General features: G+C 49.2%; 1 protein-coding gene across 1 annotated transcript; it reads right to left on the bottom strand.

Annotated features, from left to right (window-relative positions):
- Positions 1-20,485: 20,485 nt before the first annotated feature.
- On the bottom strand, positions 20,486-22,216 carry LOC137835877 (uncharacterized). Its single transcript, XM_068644623.2, has 2 exons — positions 21,804-22,216; positions 20,486-21,722 (listed from the first exon to the last, which is right to left on the bottom strand). Exons 1-2 carry the CDS (start codon positions 22,214-22,216, stop codon positions 20,486-20,488), a joined length of 1,650 nt encoding a protein of 549 aa, XP_068500724.2.
- Positions 22,217-22,527: the final 311 nt, after the last annotated feature.

Below are 22,527 nucleotides of genomic sequence, written 5' to 3'. Positions count from 1 at the left end.
TAGGGCGTCGCCAAGGTAAAATGTCCCCAGAGCAAGGCATCCACAGCGTTGCTCCCCGATACCCATGGGTAGGAAAGACCATGGAGGGAGTGACGCCATGGGAAGGCCTCGAACCCCGATAACCTGGGATAGCAATAAAGGGAAGAGAAAGGTGGCTTCAAGGCCATAGTACTAACGCCAGTGGAGAGCAATCTGACTCGTGAAGTGCCCATGTCGCCCCAGAGAGGCCCTTGGGAAAGATACGACTCATGAGAGGGTCACGCCCAGGGGTAACCAGGTGCAGGGTACGAGAGGAAGGTAGATACGCTCTCAAAGCGAGTGACTAGAGGCTTGGGGGCATGAGCTGGCACCCAAAAAAGTCACCCCTCGCGCCAAGGAAGGAGGACTCACACGACGAAATACCCCCATGTTGGGTCACGATGCTGTGAGGCCCTCCACGTGTAATAACAGCCAGGTCAGAACAGAAACATCCACTTGTCAGGTATAAGGTAATTAAAGCTATATTAAAGTTTACGTTTCGAGCGTTTTAAGGTACTTTAAATGCTTCAGGCGGTTTAAACGTCTTAAAAGGCGCTGAACGTTTCATAATTAAATGCGCCTTAAGACGCTTTAAATGCTAGGGGCGTTTAAATAAAACCTGGGATGTTGGAAACGGGGTTCGAACTTTTGGCAAATTTTCCCAGAATACACTCTAGTTGCTTGCTCGAGTCTTGAGGCTACGCACAAGGGACTAAAGAAAGGTTGTTTGCCAGAAGGAGAAAAGATACACAATACACAGTTTCGTTTACCACCTTCCGAGTGCCATTCACGGTGCTCCGATACGGAGGTGCAAAGTTTTTGGTGTTTCTTGCTAGCTGACTTGAGCGTCGGAATGCAAACGGCTGCTAGGGCGCCCTTTTGTCCTTTTTTGCAGGTATCCACAGGTAGCCAGAGGGAAGGCGTCCCTAGCTGACGGGCAAGGTTGTGCACAAAGACGTCCCAGGTCAACCGGCCGGAACAGTTCCCATTGTTTACATGATCCCTAATGAAATTATGCCTTATCTCAATATGTTTGGTCCTTGAGTGCTGAATCTGATTTTTGGTAAGATTGATGGCACTTATGTTATCACACATTAAGGGAACCTTGCTGATTTGTAAACCAAAATCTGCAAGTTGTTGCTTGAGCCATAGAATCTGTGCACAACAGCTTCCAGCAGCTATATATTCAGCCTCAGCAGTAGAGAGAGCAACACATGCTTGCTTCTTGCTATGCCATGAGATTAGGCTTGAGCCAAGAAGGTGACAAGTGCCACTTGTGCTCTTTCTATCCTGCAAAGTCAGAATCTGAATAACTGATGAGAATCAAATAAAGGAGGTTTTTATTAATGGAGGAAGAGGACATCCACCCTCACATTTGAAGTTCTTCCTTCTAGTCTTCTCAAAATTAAAAGAAGACATAAAATAAAGATGAGGCCCAAGCCCAAAGCCCAAGCCCAAGCCCAAAGCCCAAGCCCAAGCCCAAGAAGGACGAAGCCCAAAGAGCCCAAGTCCATCCCATGAGGGGCAAGGCCAAGCTTTGAAATACTCTTGTATAGTTTTAGGAGGTGTGGTTATTAAATAAAGGAGTGTGAAAATGTAAAATAAAGTCACATTGTCCATATGACTTAGGAGAGTGGTGTAGGTGTAGTTTTTAGGAGGTGTCATAGTAGAAAAAGGTCACACCTCCCATGTGACTTGTTTTTGGTGGGAATTTCAAATGAGTTTATTTGAATTTTCCCACCTATTTTTCAGCACCTCTAGGCTATAAATAAAGGTGCTTAGCTTGTAAAATTGAGATTTGAATTTTGATTAGAGAAACTATACTCAATTTTTGAGAGAGCATTGGAGAGCTTTGTGCCTTCTTCACTAGTCTTATCTTGAAGGTTCCATGGTTACCTCAAGTGGCGGCTTGCACACTTATCTTGGAGTCTCCATCCTCCTAGTGGCATGATCATCCAACCATTCCTCCATCTTCATGAGCTTTCTCTTTTCCTTCCTTCCTTCTCTTGTTATATCCATGTATTAGCTTGTGTTCCTTGTCTTTTGGTTCGGCATTTTTCATTTTCAAGCTGCTGTTCTTCTTCTATTTTGATTTTGGTTCGGTGCCTTTTAATTTCCAGCACTTCTAATTCAGTTTTCTTATCTTTTGTTCCATTCTAATCAGTTCAATTTGACAATAATTGGAACTTCCATATGAGTTTGTGTTTTGGCACTAGTTTTGGTGAGTTCTTGTTCATAGAACCTTGATCCAATTCTATGATAAAGTGTCTATCTCATAACCAACTCAAGATGATTCCTAAGAATGTCAAGAATCATTCAAAGCGTGCTAGTGGAATCACATCATGTGGTGTCAAGAGTTTAGGTGTGTTCTTGTTTAATTTTTGAGTTGTGTTGCACTTTAATTTCAAGAGCTCTTTAATTTCTTGCAATTTACGGTTCTGTTTTTAGGCTTATTTGAGTTTTATTGCTGTTTTCTTTATATTGCCTATCATATGTTTGAGTATTTTCCTTTTTGTATCCATACAAGTTTTGTCTTAGTCTTGTTTTTTCCATAATTGTCATCACTTCTTGTAGTACTTTTATTGAATTTGTTGTTTCTTGCTTTGGTGTCATATAATTTTCTGAGTTTGATATTTGATCCTTTGTGCATTTTCTGTTTTAGTTTGAGTTTATGCTTGTATTCTAGACCTATACAAGTTCCTATACATCATTTTCCATTATGTCTTTGCTAGTTCATAATTCTGTTTTTCATTCCTATTAGGATTCCCCTGTTTTCTGAAAATGTGCTTACTGTTTTTCCTTATTGCAATTGATTTACTCACTGGAAAATTCTGAAATTCTGGATTTGTGTTCTTCAAAGTGTTAGAAAAGAGTAGAAAAAAGAAGTACTCAAAAATTCAAAGTACACAAAAAATGATAAATAAAATACAAAAAGTGTACAATTCTGCCGAAAAAAATACGGTAATCTGGCAGCGATTTTGAAAAATTTATCTCAATTACTTGGCTTTCTGTTTTTAAGTGATTCCAGTGCCATTTTTGAGCTAAGATCTTGAAGTTTGTGTGGTTAAAATTTCATAATCCAGTTCGTTCTATATCATTCCAGTTAAATCAGTGAACATCACGCACAGTTTGCATAAAAAAAAATATTTCCAGTAGCTAATTTTTGTTTTCTTCATCTACTCTAGTGCTTTTCTTTAAGTATTCTTTTGTGTGCCTACTTTCTCATTGAGTTCCTTATTTTTCTTGCTTGTCTTTTGTTCATTAATCTTTGAGTTTGTCAAACATCTAGTATTCCTTTTGTTCTAGCCTTTCATTGCTTATACTTTTTCTTGTTTGTCTTTATTGCTTCATTGGTTTTGTTGTGGTTGGCTTTGAGATTGGTGTGCCTTGCTTTGACATATTTCATTTGAGGATTCCAAGACCTCAAGATCAGATTGGTGCAAGGACATTATTTCTTTGAGAGTGACCTCTTTTTCTGGCCAAATTTACTTCGGCAATTTGGGTGCCAAATTCATTTTTTTTTTTTTGCTAACTTTGTTTCTTGACTTGTTTGCTGTTTTTGTGTGTTTGCTGTTTTCATTTGCAAATGGCTGGCTATTCAAGTGGTGCATCTTACAAACAACATTCTCCTTCCAAAGCTTCGGTCCTTGGAGAATTGCATGAAGCTCAACGCACCATTAGGCGTTTGGAAGAAAAATTGCAAAAGATGGAGGTGCAACAAGCTAGGCCATCTCACTCTATCAATAGTGGGCATCATTCACATAGGCCTTCATCTAGAGGTTCTTCAAATGACTTTGGCCGTGAAGAGGAACATAGAAGAAGGAAGCCTCACCATCATTCTCATGAAGAGAGCTATAACCGTGACCAAAGATATCACCAAGTGTTCAACATTTCTTGTGCCAAAGTCCCTAGTTTTAATGGTGATAGTGATCCTAATGTGTATTTAGATTGGGAGGCTAAGGTTGACCATTATTTTCATGTGTATAAGGTCCAAGATGACAATAAACTTAGGGTAGTTTCTTCATCCTTTTTGGGCTATGCCAAAGAATGGTGGCATAAAATTGTAATGGACATTATATATCGCAAGAAACCTCTCGTGGTTTCTTGGAATGCTTTGAAAGAGTGTATGCGCGCGAGGTTTGTTCCTCCTTCTAGGAAGGAACACTTGTTGAAGTTCCAAAGGCTTCCTCAAGGACATAGGATGGTAGATGAATACTTTAAAGATTTTGAAACAACTTTGACTAAAATGAATATACATGCTAATGAAGAGTCAAAGATAAAATGGTTTGTACGTGGTTTGAGAAGAGATATTAGAGAATTTGTAGAATTAAATGAGTACTCTTTAAAGAAAGTGTTTCGCAAAGCCATCAAGGTGGAATCCTATCTTTTGAAAACAACTTTCAAAAATACTCATGATGATGATTTCTACAACTCTTCTAGGAAGGATGCCAACAGAATTTCTACTCAAAATTCTCCTTCCAATTTTTCCAAACAAACCTTGTTTCCAAAAAAAGTTTCTACTACAAATCCTTCTACTCCTAAGTCAACTACCAAAATGTTTTAAATGTTTAGGTTTTGGGCACATAGCTCTTCATTGTCCACAAAAGCAAATCTTAAAGCTAAACAAGGTAAAACAAGACCTCACTCACCCACCTACCACAAGTAAAAATGAAAAAGACAAAGAAGACCAAGTTGACATGGGTCTTATACTTTCACATCCAAGGTGTTTTCCTTCCTTATCTTTTTCATTACCTGTACCGCCCTGGTAGTCGGAAGTGATGACGTGGCATCCAGCTACAGTATAGGCGTGTTGACAAGGCGCCAGGTTGGCAGAAGGGAAGGAAGTCGGGGGGCTCGTGAAGTCGCCAGTTATTAAGTTGGCGTGTTCCGATCTCCAGCATACCAGAATCGGCGATCACCGGGTTAAAGATGAAGTCGCCAGATGTAAACTCAGGCGACCTAGTGATCGGAGATCGCCAGAGCAAGCACATCGCCAGAGATGAAGGTGGTGCAGATTATGAAGGCGGCCGGCGAGACCACAGGGAAGGTGTACGAAGGCACCCTAAATCGCGAATTCCAGTAGAGATCGCGCTCCCAAGTTAGCTATGCACTGGGTAGTACCATGCATAAGTAACTTAGCAAAATGAGAGTAGAAGCAGCGCCCAAGTCAAGGAGGCTCCAGATGATGGCACGTGTACAGTTGGATGTGAGCCACGTGTCTAAGTCTGTAACTGCCAAGAGAGAGAAAGTGACCAGGTATATAAGAGTTCTCAACGAACTTTCGAGGTACGCACGTTCAGATTATACTCTTTACGCTTGCGAGTTATAGAGCACACTGTGAGAGAGAACATTGCACGGTTCCTTGAGATTTCTTGAGCGTTCTTGCTCTCAGTATTTGGTGGTTCGGTCACTGACTTGGGCGTTGGAGTGCGATCGGCCGCAGGGGCGCCGCTCTGTTCTTTTGCAGGTTCTTGAGGTGGATCTTGGAGAAGGACGGACGTTTGAAGCGGTGCGCAAGTCGATCCTTAGACGAGGCAAGCTCCTACGTTCTGGTCAACAGGCAGGATCATCAGGCGCCCACCGTGGGGCCGTGTAAAACTTGTTCCCATCCGCAGCGAGAGTCTTGGAGGTTTTCGTAGCTTTCTGTGTGGTTGTGTGCCGGTGCAACCGTTGTTCGCTGTTCATCTAGCTTTTGTTCAGTGCTTCTCACGTTTTCCACCGTTCGATTGAGGTTTTGTTCGGTGAAGTGAGGTTTTCTGCTGTTTACGCGTGATTTGTTCGGTGGAGTTTGAGCTCTTCGATTTGTTCGATTTTTTCGTGGAAGAAGCGGTGGTTTCTGGTGGAATTGCAAGTTTCTTTGAAGGTTTGCGGTGTTCTTGAGTTTTCTTGTGGAGTTTCGCAGAGTTCCTTCCGATTGATCGCTGAATCGATCGTAGCTGAAGTAAGTGTTGTTCGCTGCATTCTGTGATTCGCTAAGTTCATGAGAAAATTGAGAAGCAATCGTTCAAGCCCCGTGGCGCCTGTCGCTGCTGAAGGCGACGCCGCCATGACCATGGCGCAGATGGTAGATATTATGCGCTCGTTGCAGGCGACTGTGGAAGCCTCGCGCATAGAGCAGGCGCGAATGCATGAGGACCTGGCCGCCTCTCGGGCCAGGAATGATGAGCTTACCAAGGTGACTGAGGAGTTGCGTCAAGCTCTTCAGGAGCAGTAAGGGCGTCCTATTGCTGAAGAGGTCGCGCCGTCGTCGCCACCTCGTGTTTTTCCTATGCCTTTCGCTCAGGCGATCACTGACACGCCTATTCCTACGAGCGTGGTCCCTGTCAAGGCTGTCTTTACCGGCGTGGAGGATCCAGAGGCTCATCTAACCACGTTCCATACACAGATGATGCTGTCGGGAGGGTCAGACGCCGTGTATTGCAAGATGTTCGTGAGCACGCTCCAGGGAACGGCGTTGGAGTGGTTTGTGAGCCTACCTAACGGTCACATAACCAATTTTCAGCAGTTCTCGAAGGTTTTCGTCGAGCAGTACATCGTGAACAAGGCAGCGCCCAGGGTGTCTTATGATTTGTTTGATATAAGGCAGTACCAGGGAGAGTCCCTCAGAGACTACCTGAATCGTTTTGGAGCGCAGATGGTCAGATCGTCGGCTAAAGATGAAGAAATGCTGGTCTATGCATTCAAGAAGGGCGTGCTGCCAGGACCATTCTGCGAGGCCTTGATCAGGGCTCACCCTGCAACGTTTGCTGAGGTCAGGCGACTTGCGGTGGCTCACATCGCCGACGAGAGTGAGGTCGCCGAGAAGAGAGGGAGCGTGGCTCCCGCTAGGCCACGCGCCCAGACCAGGATCCAGCCGCAAAGGGTGCTGGAGACAGCGGCGGCGGCCAGGAAGGACCAGAGGACTCGCCATCCTTATGATAGGAGGAACAAGGGGAGGGGCCAGGGACGCCAGCAACCAGCACGCCGGGAATACAATCGCCCGTCTAAGCACAAGTTTGTTATGGGATTGGCGGACCTGATCGCCATTCCCAATATATCTGCTAGGTTGAAAGCGCCTGAGAAGGTGGGCGACAAGGTGCTGGGACCAAAGCCAGACGCCTGGTGTGAGTTTCACCAGGGCTTTGGCCACACTTTGGACTCGTGTTTGTCCTTAGGGTATCAGCTCGATGATCTGGTTAAGAGCGGGTTCCTAAATGACTATCTGCTGGACAGGAGGACGGGGGGAGCGTCGAGTTCCCAGCCAGCAGGTGGAGAAGCCCAGCAACACGAGATGCCTATCCACGGGGAAATCCACACCATTGCAAGAGGCTTCTCAGGTGGTGGATGCACCGCATCGCAGAGGAAGAAGTACGCGCGGTCGGTGATGACAGTGGATATGTTTGAAGATCACTCGCCGGAGGTGGACATTACGTTCACCAAGCAGGATCTTCGGGACGTTGTGCCCCATGACAACGATCCCATAGTCATTTCGTTGATTACAGCGGGAAGGAAGGTCCACAGAGTTCTGGTGGACCAGGGAAGCTCGACAGACGTGATGTTCTGGCCGACTTTCACGCAGCTGGAGTTGCCCCTTGACCAGCTAAGGCCCTATGGAGGGTGCCTGTATGGGTTCGCTGGTGACCAGGTGGAGGTCAGGGGGTACATTGAGTTGAGAACCACGTTTACAGATGAGGCTGGTTCGAGGACGGAGAAAATCAAGTACCTCATTGTAAACGCTCCTTCAGCATACAACATCCTGTTGGGAAGGCCCACGCTTAACAGGATAGGCGCTATACCGTCGACTCGGCACATGAAGGTGAAGTTGCCGTCTATGGAGGGGGTGGTGATCACGATCAAGTCTGATTAGAAAGAAGCGAAAAAGTGCTATGAGAGTAGCCTGAAAAACAAGAGATCAGTCAGTTATGTAACGACCACCCCACCTCCCGGTGTGAAGCCCAGATCGACGGTAACAGAAGAGACCGCCGGAAGGGACGTGGAGATGGTGGACGCTAAGCTGGGGGAGGGGAACGCTGGTCTGGAGGAGGAAGAGGCGCGAAATCGTCCTGAGGAAGCGAGAGAGCAGGGAATCGCCAGGGCGGTGATCGCCAGAGAATCCAGGCCAAAACCTGTCGAGCAGTGGCTCGAGAAAGAGATCGGGGGAAAGATCTTCAAGCTGGGAAGATCTCTGGAGGTCGAGCTCCAGGACCAGATCGCCAAGGTGATTGAGCGGCATCTGGACGCGTTTGCATGGTCCGCTTCGGACATGCCCGGGATTGATCCCGACTTCTTGTGCCATCATCTGGCGATGGACAACTTGGTGAGACCAGTGCGACAAAGAAGAAGAAAGTTCAACGAGGAGAGGAGGCAGGCGATTAGAGATGAAACACAGAAGCTCCTCGCTGCAGGCCACATCAGGGAGGTTCAGTACCCTGAATGGCTGGCGAATGTCGTGCTGGTGAAGAAGAGTAATGGGAAATGGCGCATGTGCGTCGATTTCACTGACCTAAACAAAGCTTGCCCAAAGGACTCGTATCCTTTACCAAGTATAGACGCCCTGGTGGACAGTGCTGCAGGGTGTAAGTTGCTGAGTTTCCTGGATGCCTTCTCGGGGTATAATCAGATCAAGATTCATCCCATGGATGAAGAGAAGACAGCCTTCATGACGGAGAGATCGTGCTATTGCTATAAGATGATGCCGTTTGGGCTGAAGAACGCGGGGGCCACGTACCAGAGGCTGATGGATCGAGTACTTGCACCGATGCTGGGAAGGAACGTGCAAGCGTACGTCGATGACATGGTCGTGACCTCGCCGGAAAAGAGCAAGCACGTTGCCGACTTGGAGGAATTGTTCACAACGATCGCCAAGTTCAGATTGAAGCTGAATCCAGAGAAATGCATTTTCGGCGTGGAAGCTGGGAAGTTTTTGGGTTTCCTCTTAACTGAAAGAGGCATAGAGGCCAACCCTGATAAGTGTGCCGCCATCTTGGCGATGAGGAGCCCAGCTACAGTGAAGGAGGTTCAACAGCTAACAGGTCGGATGGCAGCCCTGTCTCGCTTCGTGTCAGCTAGCGGAGAGAAGGGACATCCCTATTTTCAATGCTTGAGGCGCAATAACAAGTTTGCCTGGACGAAGGAGTGCGAGGAAGCCTTCGTCAAGCTGAAGGAGTATCTGGCGAGCCCGCCGGTTTTGTGCAAACCGCTGGTGGGGATCCCTCTCAGGTTGTATTTTGCTGTAACTGAGAGGGCGGTGAGTGCGGTGCTCGCCCAAGACCAAGATCAGGCACAAAAGCCTATTTATTTTGTTAGTAAGGTGTTGCAAGGCCCCAAAACAAGATATCAGGCCCTGGAGAAGGCTGCGCTGGCTGTGGTGTTTTCGGCGAGGAGGTTGCGCCACTATTTCCATAGTTTCACCATACTGGTGATGACTGACCTGCCCATCCAGAAAGTTTTGAAGAAGCCCGACGTTGCGGGAAGGATGGTTAAATGGGAAGTGGAGCTGTCAGAGTTTGACATCAAGTGTGAGCCCCGAGGCCCGATCAAGGGGCAAATCTTTGCAGATTTCGTGGTCGAGCTCTCGTCTGAGGCGACACGAGTTGAGGGGGACGGCTTCCGTTGGGTACTCTCGGTGGATGGATCGTCGAACCAACAGGGTAGCGGTGCTGGAGTCATTTTAGAAGGGCCCAATGGCGTGCTGATCGAGCAATCTTTGAGATTTGCCTTCAAAGCCAGTAACAATCAAGCAGAGTATGAGGCGCTGATCGCCGGAATTTTGCTGGCCAAGGAGATGGGAGCTAGGGTGCTGATGGCCAAGAGTGACTCGCTGCTAGTCACAGGGCAAGTAACAGGCGAGTTCCAGGCTAAAGATCCACAAATGGCGGCCTATCTGGAATATGTGCAGGAGTTGAAGAGTTCCTTTGCCTCCTTTGAAGTAGTGCATGTGCCCAGAGAGCAGAATGCCCAAGCTGACTTGCTAGCTAAGCTCGCTAGTTCAGGCAAGGGGGGTAGGCAGAGGACGGTGATTCAAGAAACTCTGAAGACGCCGAGAGCATTTGTGGCAGATCACCTGGTCCTTCAGATAAGCAAGTCGACGGAGAAAGCAGCGAGAAGCCATAAGTCCCTGACGCAAGAAACTCTGAGATCGCCGAGAATTAGAGCATGTCGGGGAGAGAAGGTGAACGTGATGCAGGTCTGCGCTACCCATGAGCCAGACACTTGGATAACACAGTACAAGCGGTGCCTGGCAGATGGCCTTCTCCCACTGGATCCGACTGAGGCTAGGAAGGTAAAGAAGAATTCTAGCAAGTAACCCTGATTGATGGCGATCTGTACAGGTTTGGGTTCACTCACCCGCTCCTGGAATGTATACATGGCGAGAAGTGCACGAGAATCATGGCAGAGCTCCACGAAGGTATATGCGGAAGCCACGTCGGGGGTCGAGCTCTGGCCGCAAGGACTCTCCGTGCAGGGTATTATTGGCCATCGATGAGAGAAGACTGCAAGAAGTATGCCCAATGTTGCAAACAATGCCAACAGCACGCCGATTGGCACAAGGCGCCTCCCAAAGAGTTGAAGTCGATCTACAGCCCTTGGCCGTTTCACACTTGGGGAATCGACATCCTGGGACCTTTCCCGCTGGCGATCAGGCAGATGAAGTACTTGGTGGTGGCGATTGAGTATTTCACCAAGTGGATCGAAGCAGAGCCAGTGGCTCAGATCACCGCACACAAGATCGAAGGTTTCGTATGGAAGAATATTGTGTGCCGGTTTGGAGTGCGCAAGCGCCTGGTATCAGACAATGGGACTCAGTTTGCAAGCCACTTGTTGAAGAAGCTGCGCGAAGGGGTAGGAATTCAACAAGTGTTTGCATCCGTCGAGCACCCTCAGACGAATGGCCAGGTGGAGTGAGCTAATCGGGTGTTGCTGAGAGGTTTGAAGAGAAGGCTAGAGAAAGCCAAAGGAAGCTGGGCTGAGGAGGTACCCCGTATAGTCTGGGCGTACCACACCACCGAACAGTCAGGAACCCATGAGACCCCGTTCAGCTTGGTCTATGGGTGTGATGCAATGATTCCAGTGGAGATCCAGGAAAGTTCGCCGAGATTCCAGAACTTTGTAGAGGAAGACTCGAATGAAGAGAGAAGACTGAACCTGGATCTACTGGATGAGGTCAGGGAAGAGGCGAGATTGAAAGCTGAGGCGGTGAAAAGAAGGATTGAACGAAGGTACAACTCGAAGGTGATGCCAAGGCAGTTCAGAGAAGGCGACCTGGTGATGAGGAAAGCCCACCAGTACGAGATGGAGAATAAGCTGTCGCCTAAGTGGACGGGACCGTTCAGAATAACCGAGGCGCTCGGGAACGGCGCCTACCGCTTAGAGACGCTGGAAGGAGGGGCGATTCCTCGCACCTGGAACGCCACGCACCTGAAGTTGTACTATAGTTAAGAGCTTTGTAAGTAAAGACAAACACAAAAGTTATATTACAATGTCTCTGATAAAACAGTTTGAAGGGGGCACTCTTTTTTCCCTAAGGAGGGTTTTTAATGAGGCCACCCAATAAAAGAAGAGTTTTCGAAGTATAAGGCGTTTTCAGATTGCATGCTTGCTGTTTTCCAAAAAGTTTTGAAGAAAGACCTTGTCACTTATACGTGATTTAAGGCAAGTAAAGATATATTGCATGCTTTCTAAAAAAGTTTTAAGCCCTCATCGTCTTTCGGCGATTGGAGGCGCCAGTTAAAGCTAAAGTCCTCAGTGTTTCTGGGGGCGAGAAGATGTAACCCCTGGGGCAATGTAGAGGCACCAGTAAAAGTCCTCAGTGTTTCTGGGGGCGAGAAGATGTAACCCCTGGGGCAATGTAGAGGCACCAGTAAAAGTCCTCGGTGTTTCTGGGGGCGAGAAGATGTAACCCCTGGGGCAGTGTAGAGGCACCAGTGAAAAGTCCTCAGTGTTTCTGGGGGCGAGAAGATGTAATCCCTGGGGCAATGTAGAGGCACGAGTTAAAGACCTTCTCGCCTATGAGCGAGTTCAGGCGAGTTAAAGACCTTCTCGCCTATGAGCGAGTTCAGGCGAGTTAAAGACCTTCTCGCCTATGAGCGAGTTCAGGCGAGTTAAAGACCTTCTCGCCTATGAGCGAGTGCAGGCAAGATAAAATCCTTCTCGTCTCGAACGAGTTCAGGTATGGTGTAGAGGGTGGAAGAAGTTCTGAGGGTGGCTAAGGTAGGTTCAAAGAGAACGCCTGGCCACCCGGTCTCTTGCTCTAAAGCACAAGGAGGTAGAGAAGGATCCGAAAGGCGCCTCTACCCCCAGATGAAAGAGCAATGGCCAAGTTGTGAAGGCAGGAAGAAGCTGGTGTTGCCAAGAGTCTCTGGCGACCAGGAAACGTTCAAGCAATGGCGAGAAGTCAAAGACCCGTTTTAATGAAGCAGATTGGGTGTAGCGACGTTATAAAGCCAGGGGTTGAGTTAAAGTCCATTGCTTGAAGTATCGTTTTACGCTAAGGTTCATTGCCTTAAGTTTACGAGTTGTTAAATGTGATTATTATTCGAAGTTGAGATGGTTCGAAACGGCTAGGTACAAGATCGTGCCTACGAGATTACTAAGTTATTTCTTTGAAGTAAATCACGCAAGGAAAGTTAAAGGTAGACGAAGAGGTTATAAGAAGAAATGCAAAAGTAATTTCGTTAAGTAAAGTATCAGCTCAAAAATACATGTACAAGAAAATACGAGTTTATTACAGAATTATATACAAGGGAAAGGCACGAAGGTAGCAGATGGAGAGAATTGATTAGTCTTCAGCGGGAACCACTTTTCCATCCACTACCTCGTTATCAAGAGACACCATGTTGAGGTCCAGGTCGGGGAACAAGCAGGCAAATTGTTCCCGCGCAGCTTCGAATCCAGCAGCTAGAATTTGAGCAGAATTCAGCTTGAGTTCTTCAATCTGCTTCTGAAGTTCCTCAATCCGTCTCTTGAGACCTTCAGTTTGTTCTTTCAGCTCCTTATTCTGCTGCTCCAGCTCTTCAACTTGCTTCTTGAGTTGTTCATTGGTTTCTTGGGCCTGGAGAAGGTCTTCAGCAACCTTCTTGGATTCTGCTTGCGCTTGTCCCAATTCGGCAGCCAGCTCCCCTTTTTCCTTGTTGGCTTCGGCGAGCTCAGCCATGGCGTCATCCCTCGCCTTTTCCACCTTTCCAAGGAGGGTCTCTCGGTCGGCTGACCTTTGCTCCAATTTCTTCACCTTGGCGGCGTCAGTTTTTATGAGAGCCTCCAGGTCAGCCACCTTGACGCGATAAGGCACAATCTTGCTCTCCAGTTCGATCTTTTCTTGAGCCAGTTGCTGCACCTTATGGCGGAGATCAGTGGCCTCCTTGCGCGCCAATCTGAGCTCGGTGCTCATTGCGTCTTCTACTCGGGAGTCTTCAATCTCCGCGAGTGTCAAGTTGAAGGACAACTTCTCCACCTCAACCTTCATGGTGCTGTTCTCTGTTTTAAGGTTGAAGAGGTCGTCCTGGAGCTTCCTGGTGGAGCTCTGCACCGCCCTAGTTATGATGGCGGGAAGGTCTTCTGCTATCGTCTTCAGCTTAGCAGATAAAGGCTCCCACATCCTCGTGACCTCAAGAGGGAGGTTTGCTGCTTGGAGAGGCGCTGGTGGGGCCTGTTGTTGGTTTCCGTCGCCACCTTCTTTAGTTGGTTCTTCAGTGGGTGCTTCTGCTCGTGGTGGCGACGTCGGGGACTCGGTGATCAGAATCGGAGAGGTGTGGGCAACCTCATCCCCGATTGGAGCGACATCTGCGGCTGAGGCGTTAGAAGGAGGACCGACCCCCTCCAGCTGATACATATGGCGTGGAGGCGCTTGGGGGGTTTAGGGTTTAGGGTTTAGGGTTTAGGGTTTAAATAAAAACCAAAGCAGATGATCGGTGGGCTTAAATAAAACCAAAGTCTTGCGCGTAACGCACAGGACGCTCAGAAACAGTTAAACAGAAGCAGTACTAAAACAACAGTTTAAGTGTTCTAACCTATTCGAATTTCAAGTTGGTCCTCGTAGAATTCGAAGCAGATCAAGGTGGTGGTGAAGAAAGTGATGTTGGCATCCGCCACCCTTTTCCAAAAGAGGCAGAGATCTCTGTCCAACGCTCCCATGCTATCAGCACTTCTGGGTCTCCTGAAGCAGCTCTTGGACTCTTTTTTCCCCTTGTCCAACCAGTACAAGGGGAAGCCGTCGAGTAGGGAGGCGTCTTTGTCGTTAGGGCGCACTTGGACGAACTTCCCTTTCCAGTCTTTATAGGATTGCTGGAAGATGGAGAACATCGACCTCCCAGCGATCCCATTTAAGCTAACCCACAGGCGGTCTCCTGGGTGCTTGGCTTCAAAGAGAAACAAAAATACGTCTACGGATGCGGGCAACCCCAGATGGTCGCACATCACTTGGAATGTTCGCACAAACGCCCAGCTGTTGGGATGAAGCTGGGCGGCGGCGATGTTGAGCTCAGTGAGGAGTTCCCTCTCGAAACGGGTAAAGGGAAACTTCAGTTTCACCTTCTTGAATAGCGTTGTGTAGATGAAGCAGAAGGGCCCGTCAGCGCTCACCTTATCGTCGACACAAAAGGGCAGATCGGGGGGGCAAGGTAGCACTATCATCTTTTCATCGTGCTCCTTATGAAATGTTTGGTGAGGCTCATCCCCCTTAGTCAATCGCAAGACTGCTCCAGCAGTGTTCACGGAAGACGTTTCCCTCAACAGGGTCGAGTTGGCCCAGGGGTAGAGTTTTTTGAAGTCTGGCAAGGGAACGGGGGCTCCTCCGGCGATAGGTGGAGTCGCCTGGGCCAGGTTGGGGCGGGAAGGTGCAGGCCTCTCAGCCTGGGAAGATGAAGCACCGCTTGCTCGCGGTGGGATGAGTGCTTGAGAAGAGGGGTGTCGCGATGAAGGAGGAGGATTCGGGGTGATCTTTGAGCGGGTCATTCTCGAAGCTGCAAAGGAAGAAGAAAAGGAAAAATGATCAGGGTTCGCAGAGGCTGACTCGATCGTGGGAGAAGGGTGAAAAGCGAACGAACGAAGGTTCGTTGCGACGATTGACGAAGCCCTAAGTTACGTAGAAGGAGAAATGGAAAAAGCAACCCACAGCGTATGCACCAGACAGTTACAGGATGATGCGAATCGGTTAAAATGCAAGAAAAACCAGCAGAAGAAGGAAAGTAGGTACCTTTTGATGATCAGGAAGACGATGAAGGATGATGGTAATTCAGAATGTTGGAGAGCGCTGAGAGTTTTTGCAGGAGGAAGTTAGAGCGTTTGTGAATACGAAGAAAGGTGATGGAACAGTGTGGAGTGAAAATGGGTTTAAGAGTTTTTTCGAAATGGGTTTGGGAAGCGCAAACGGTAACTAAAGGTAACCGTTGGTGAAGCCACGTGTCGAGTGATGGGCGAGGGGTTTGGTGGAGCGTCAGAGAAGCAGAAGGTACAACCGCTTGGAAGAGGCTGCGTCTCTGACTCCCTTTCACCTTCATCTACTCAGCCATCTTCAAGAGGCTGCGTCTCTGACTCCCTTTCACCTTCTTCGAGAAGGATCTCCTCACCGAGCTGAACGTGGCTCCGTGTCAACTCCACCCGAACGCTTGGGCATTCATCCGGGCGTTCGAAATCCTATGCAACCATTTCGGGCACCCTCCATCGACCAACGTCTTCCTCCATTTCTTCGAGGCCAAGAACCCTGGTGACAGGTCGTGGGTAAGCCTGAATGGTGTCTCAGGGAGGGTGATCTTGGGCCTATACCAACAATCCTTCAAGGATTGGAAGGGTAGGTTCTATATGATCACCTCCAACGAGCACAGCCCAACCCTACTCGAGGGCTTTCCCCTCTACTGGGTTCCCAAGGTAGAATTCAGGAAACCTCGGGGTTTGTAGGCCATGGCGCCATACAAGCGCGAGCTGTGTGGCCTTCTTTCGAGCTTGGGCACCAAGTTTGGCTCCTCCACCCTCATCAAGCACGAGTTTGATGCAGAGATGCTCAAGAAATACATTGGTTTGCCCTCTTATCTTCTCTCTGACTTACTATTATGTTTTTTTTTTTTGAACATGCGCCTCGTGCTTGCTTGCCATACTCATTCATTTGCATATGCTAATCGCCTGCCTGCGCTTTGTTTTATTTGCTTCTCAGCTTCTTGCGCACTAACCTCTTGTTATGCTTACCTGGTGCAGATATGACTTCCACGAGGGAACGCCGACAACAACTGATCGAGCTCGCCAAAAGCCGACGAGTTGCCGGGTCGTCCTCTGGGGCAGAGACGACCGTCGAACCCATTCCCGCTTTCCCCATCTCGGTCGTGCCAGCTGAAGGCCTCGAGACTAGGGGTGATAAGAAGAGGAAACGGTTGGTGAAGGCTCCCCCCACCGTCGTGACCATCGACGAGGAGAGTTTGGGGTCCCCCTTGGTCCAACGAAGAAAAAGGGGAACCGAGGTACCTGAGGAAAACGCCATCCCAACCCCTCAGGCTCAGGCCTCCCCTGCACGCCCTCCTTCTCCACCTCCTCTTCCTTCCCCGCTCCCTGCCGGACCACTCCCACCGCCTCAAGCAACTGGGAGCGGGGTGGCACGCTCAGAGGGGACCTCTCGTCCTCCCACCTCTCCATGCCCTTAAGATTCTGCAACCACAACCGAGGGTGGTGGTGAGAGCTCCCTTCAAGCATCGGGGTCAAGCGCTGAGGGGCTCTCTGGAGTCCTTCGCCTGACTAAGCAGCTGATTCAAGGACGCAAGCTAGTCAAGTGGAGTGCCAGCGAAGTGGATCTCCATCTGGCCCGTCAGATGGTGCTTTCCCTCGAGTTCTCCACGCAGCATCGCCGTCTTGAGAAGCTGGAAGGTAAGATGAACGAGCTGCTCAACCAGAAGGAATTGCTCCAAAGCGACTACGAGGCTTTTCAAAATACTAACAGCATGCTGAAGGACATGTTGGAGGAGGCCAAGAAAGGACGTGCCCTACAAATCCAGGAGACCATCAAGACGAAGATGCTGATGGGGGAAGCCATCGCCGCTCTTGATGCTGATCTGCTGGAGACAACGGGAAGGACCCTTCAGCTCGAGACCGAGAATACCTTTCTGTGTCAACAGCTTGCAAACATGGTGGAGGTTCTCTCAGCAAAAGACCAAAAGCTCAAGGACGCTGAATCTGCCAACGCCACTCTGATTACCGAGAAGGTCGTGCTTGAGAACCTGCTGTATTCCTATTTCTTCGCACAGGTTCTTCAGTTGGTGACTCGTAAACTGGGTACCATTTTCGGAGACCAAACGCTTGGGCACTCCGAAACGGCACACAATGTTCTTCCACACAAACTGTTGGACCTTATGAGCGGTGATTTGCGCGACCGGCTCTGCCTCCACCCACTTCGTGAAATACTCTATGGCGACGATCAGAAACTTCATCTTCCTCACTGCTAAGGGAAAGGGTCCCAGGATGTCAATTCCCCAGGTGTGGAACGGCCATGGGCTATAAATCGACCTTAGCTCTTCAGGGGGCGCCTTGTGCCAATCTGCGTGTTGCTGGCACTGCTTGCAATGTTGGGCATACCCCACGCAGTCTTCTTTCAGCGTTGGCCAGTAGTACCCTGCGCGGAGAACTCTACGTGCCAAGGCGCGACCACTGACGTGGCTTCCACACACTCCCTCGTGGAGCTCTGACATGATCCTCGTGCACTACTCTCCGTGCATGCACACCAACACTGGATGGGTGAATCCAAACTTAAAGAGGTCTCCATCGATAAGGGTAAACTTACTCGACCTCTTCTTTACCCTTTTCACCTCCGACAGGTCCAGTGGGAGCACCCCATCTGCCAAATATCGCTGGTACAGCGTTATCCACGTGTCAGTTCTTCCTACAACGCAAACCTCCATCTCCTCATCGGCTCTTATTGGTCGCGCTCTCAGCCTAGGCGCTCTCAAAGTTTCTTGAGTTAGAGACCGATGACCGATCGCTATGTGCTCCCTTGACTTGCACACTTGAAGTACTTGGTTGTCCGTTACGAACGCACGAGGTACCTTCAAGGTCTCTTGGATGACGGTCCTCTGCCTGCCCCCCTTGCTTGAGCTGGCTAGCTTAGCGAGCAAGTCAGCTCTGGCATTCTGCTCTCTTGGTACGTGGACCAACTCAAACTCTGCAAAGGACATCTTCAAGGTGTGCACATACTCGAGGTATGCAGCCATCTGTGGGTCTTTGGCCTGGAACTCCCCCGTTACCTGCCTGGTGACCAACAGGGAGTCGGTCTTGGCCAACAAACTCCTTGCTCCCATCTCCCTTGCTAGCAACATACCGACGATCAAGGCCTCGTAATTCTTGACATTCTTAGGAACAACTTGAGCTGGATTTGAAAGGCACTTTACTTTAGAATTGGATCAATGTTCTAAATTCAAGAACTCACCAAAACTAAGCACCAACCAAGACTCATATGGAAGTGCATGTATTGTCAAATTGAATCAAAACAAAAGGAAAGAAGAACAAGAATTAAAACTGGACAAAATTTAAAAGATAGCTACTGAACCAAAACAGAATTAAGAACACAATGCTGGAAACACAAAATTAAACGGTAGAAAAAGAACTAAACTCTAGGAATCAAGACAACCGAATGGAAAATTGAAGAAAAGGGAAGAAGAACACTTATAGAAGAAGATGCGTGCTGGATTTTGAGGATTGGAAGAAGCCATTCACGCCACTTGGAACCTTGAACCAAGATAAGTGATGGAGTGCCACCACTTGAAGCTCACCATAGCTCACAAGATAAGGCAAAGAAGAGGAAGACTCAAAACTCACAAATTCTCTCCAAAATTGAGTATAGTCTCTCTACTATAAAATTCCAATATGAATTGTACAAGCTAAGCACCTTTATTTATAGCCTAGAGCTGCTGAAAATGCAAGCTAAATGGCACACAAATGCAATGAAATTCGGCGCCAATCTAGACAATGAAGGAAGTGTGACTTTCCTTCCTAGATTGGCACCCCCTAGGTTCCTATCTACACTCCCCCCTAGACTCCCTTACTACTTACACCTTTTTATTACATTCACACCCCTATTCAACAAAAGAAATAAGAAGAGCCATTTTATTATACTCTTGTCATAAAGCTCTTGCCATGCTCCTAGTAATTCGTTGGGCTTGGGCCCCTTGTTGGGCTTGGACCCCTTGATGGGCTTGGGCCCCTTGTTGGGCTTGGGCTTCATGGCCTTGAGCATCCTCTACTTGGTTTCCATCACAGAGACTGCTCGATCAGCACTCCGTTTGGTCCTTCCAGGATGACTCCAGTGCAACTTCCCTGTTGATTGGAGGAGCCATCCACTGATAAGACCCAGCGAAAATCCAGGCCCTCCGAAGGTGCAGCGCCCGATGACAACTCGACGACGAAGTCCACAAACACATGCCCCTTGATCGGTCCTCGGGGCTCGTACCTTATGTCGAACTCAGATAGCTCTACGGCCCACTTCACCATCCTCCCGGCTACGTCTGGCTTCTTGAGCACCTTCTGGATGGGAAGATCGGTCATCATTACAACCGTGAAGCTGTGAAAGTAATGGCGGAGCCTCTTTGCTGAGAACACCACCGCCAGAGCTGCCTTCTCCAGGGCCTGATACCTTACCTCAGGACCCTGGAGCACCTTACTCACAAAATAAATAGGTCTCTGGACCTGGTCTTGCTCTTGAACCAAAACTGAACTGACCGCTCTTTTCGTTACAACAAAGTACAAACGGAGAGGGGTGCCCTCCAGTGGCTTGCACAACACTGGTGGGCTTGCCAGATACCCTTTTAGCTTAATGAAAGCCTCCTCACACTCCTTAGTCCAAACGAACCTACTGTTCCGTTTGAGACACTGGAAGTAAGGATGACCCTTCTCTCCTCCAGCGGAAATAAATCGCGACAATGCCGCCAACTGATCGGTGAGTTGCTGCACCTCCTTCCCCGACGCTGGGCTCCTCATTGCCATGATCGCCGCACACTTCTCGGGGATCGCCTCAATCCCCCGCTCTGTTAGGAGGAAGCGTAAAGACTTTCCCGCTTCCACGCCAAAAATACACTTCTCTGGGTTGCGCTTCAACCTGTATTTAGTGATTGTTGCAAACAATTCCTCCAGATTAGTGACATGCTGCTCCTTCTCTCGAGAGGTTACCACCATGTCATCGACGTAAGCCTATACATTCCTTCCTAGCATCGGTGAGAGCACCCTATCCATCAACCTCTGATAGGTGGCTCTCGCGTTCTTCAGCCCGAAGGGTATTACCTTGTAACAGTAACAAGACCGCTCGGTCATGAACGCAGTCTTGCACTCGTCCATCAGATGCATCCCGATCTGATTATAGCCTGAGAATGCATCCAGGAAACTCATAAGTTGGCATCCCGACGCGCTATCCACCAAGGCGTCTATGCTGGGTAGGGGATAGGAGTCCTTTGGGCATGCCTTGTTTAGATCGGTGAAGTCCACGCACATCCTCCACTTACCATTTGACTTCTTCACCAGTACCACATTAGCCAGTCATGTGCCTCGTCGATGGTACGGCACCCAACCTGTTGAGAGTCGGTCTTCCCAACAGTACGTTGTAGGCAGATGGGGCATTCACCACTAGGTACTTGATCTTCTCGGTGCGAGACCCGGCCCCATCGGTAAACATGGTTCTCAGCTCGATGTAGCCTCGCACCTCCACTTGGTCCCTTGCAAAACCATATAAGCACCCCGGGTATGGCCTTAGATGATCGAGGGGCAGTTGTAGCTTGTTGAACGTCGGCCAGAACATCACGTCCGCCGAGCTTCCTTGGCCTACAAGGACCCTGTGCACTTTTCTCCCTGCCGTGACGAGGGAGATAACAATAGGATCGTTGTCGTATGGCACAACATCCTGGAGATCCTCCTTGGTGAAGGTGATGTCAACGTCGGGGGAGCGATCCTCTTCCACCGAATCGACCGCCATCACCAAGCGTGCGTACCTCTTCCTCTGAGAGGCCGTACATCCTTCTCCAGAGAAGCCTCTCGCAATCGTGTGCACCTCCCCGTGCACCGCCACTTCGTGCTGCGGATCCTCCGCTGGTGGTCCCGACGCCCGATCACCTTGCTTCTCCCGCAAGTAATCGCTCAGGAAACCACTTTTAACCAACTCCGCGAGTTGATGACCTAACGCCAAGCAAGTGTGGAGTGAGTGGCCATAAGCCTGGTGAAACTCACACCACACATTCTTTTTTCGTCCCAGCACCTTGTGGGTCTTCTCCGGTGCTCGCAGACGTGCCGCTATGGCTGGAATGGCGATCAGCTCCGCCAATTCCACCACAAAGTCAAATCTGGGGGGCGCGTTGCTCTCCCTCGCGCGCCCCCTGCCCTGGTCAGTCCTAGGTTCATAAGGGCGGGGCTTTCCCTGGGCCCCCTTTCCTTCTTTGGCCTCGTGCACCCTCATTGGCTGCTGAGACCTACTCGAGCCTGCGCATGATTTGGTCGGGATCGCGCTTTCCCTCTTTTCAGAAACAACTGTTTCTGCCACAATGTGCGCCACAACACGACGCCTAATCTCCGCGAAGGTGCTGGGGCGGTTCCTGATCAAAGATTCACTGAAAGGGCCCGCCAGAACCCCTTTCTTGAACGCATGCACCAGCATATCCTCATCTTTCCTGGGCAGCCTCACCACCTGAGCCCCAAAACGGCTAAGGTAGTCCCGGAGGGACTCGCCCTGGTTCTGGCGCACGTCGAACAGGTCGTACGACACCACTGGGGGTGCCCTGTTGACGATTTACTGCTCCATGAACAGCTTCGAGAACTGCTGAAACGAAGTGATGTGGCCATCTGGTAGGCTCACGAACCACTCCAAAGCGATCCCACTCAATGTGCTCATGAATAGTTTGCAGTACACCGCGTCTGAGCTCCCAGAAAGCGTCATCTGGGTGTGAAACGCTGTCAGATGCGTTTTTGGGTCCTCCACCCCTGTAAACGAGGCTTTCACCCCCACCAAGCCTGGTGGCACCACTACACCCATGATCTCAGATGAGAATGGCATGGGGAAAGTCCTGGGGGGAGACGGTGGCGGCGCCACTTTCTCTTCTGCCACTCGCTCCTTCTGCGCCTGCAAAGTCTTGCGCAATTCTTCGTTAACGCGATCCAGCTCTTCATTCCTTCCCTGGGATGCAGTGAAATCTGCTTGTATCCTTTCTTGCTCCATTCTTGATGCCGCCACATCATCTTGCAGAGCTCGCATCATTTCCAAGACTTGCGCCATTGTCACAGCTCCCTCTTCAGCTGTTGGCGCGGGTGAAGTTTGCCTTGTCTTCCTCATTTTCTCAGTAAGAATCTCAAGAACAAACGACGAAACTTAGCAGCAAGGTGGATGGGATCACAAATTCACACGGGCCCCACGGTGGGCGCCAAATGATCTTGTCGGGGACTTCATTGTCAAAGAACTCGCCACGTCAAACTTGTGCCTCCCGCAAAGAACCCCAAGCGTGCCTGCGAAACACAACAAACGGCGCCTCTAGCCGCCGATTGCACTCCGACGCTCAAGTCAGCTACACAAAACCACCAAAGAACTAA

This window comes from Phaseolus vulgaris, chromosome 11 (assembly GCF_051622355.1).
Source record: "Phaseolus vulgaris cultivar YP4 chromosome 11, ASM5162235v1, whole genome shotgun sequence".
NCBI lineage: Eukaryota > Viridiplantae > Streptophyta > Magnoliopsida > Fabales > Fabaceae > Phaseolus > Phaseolus vulgaris.
This window is presented reverse-complemented; position numbering and strand designations above follow the sequence as displayed.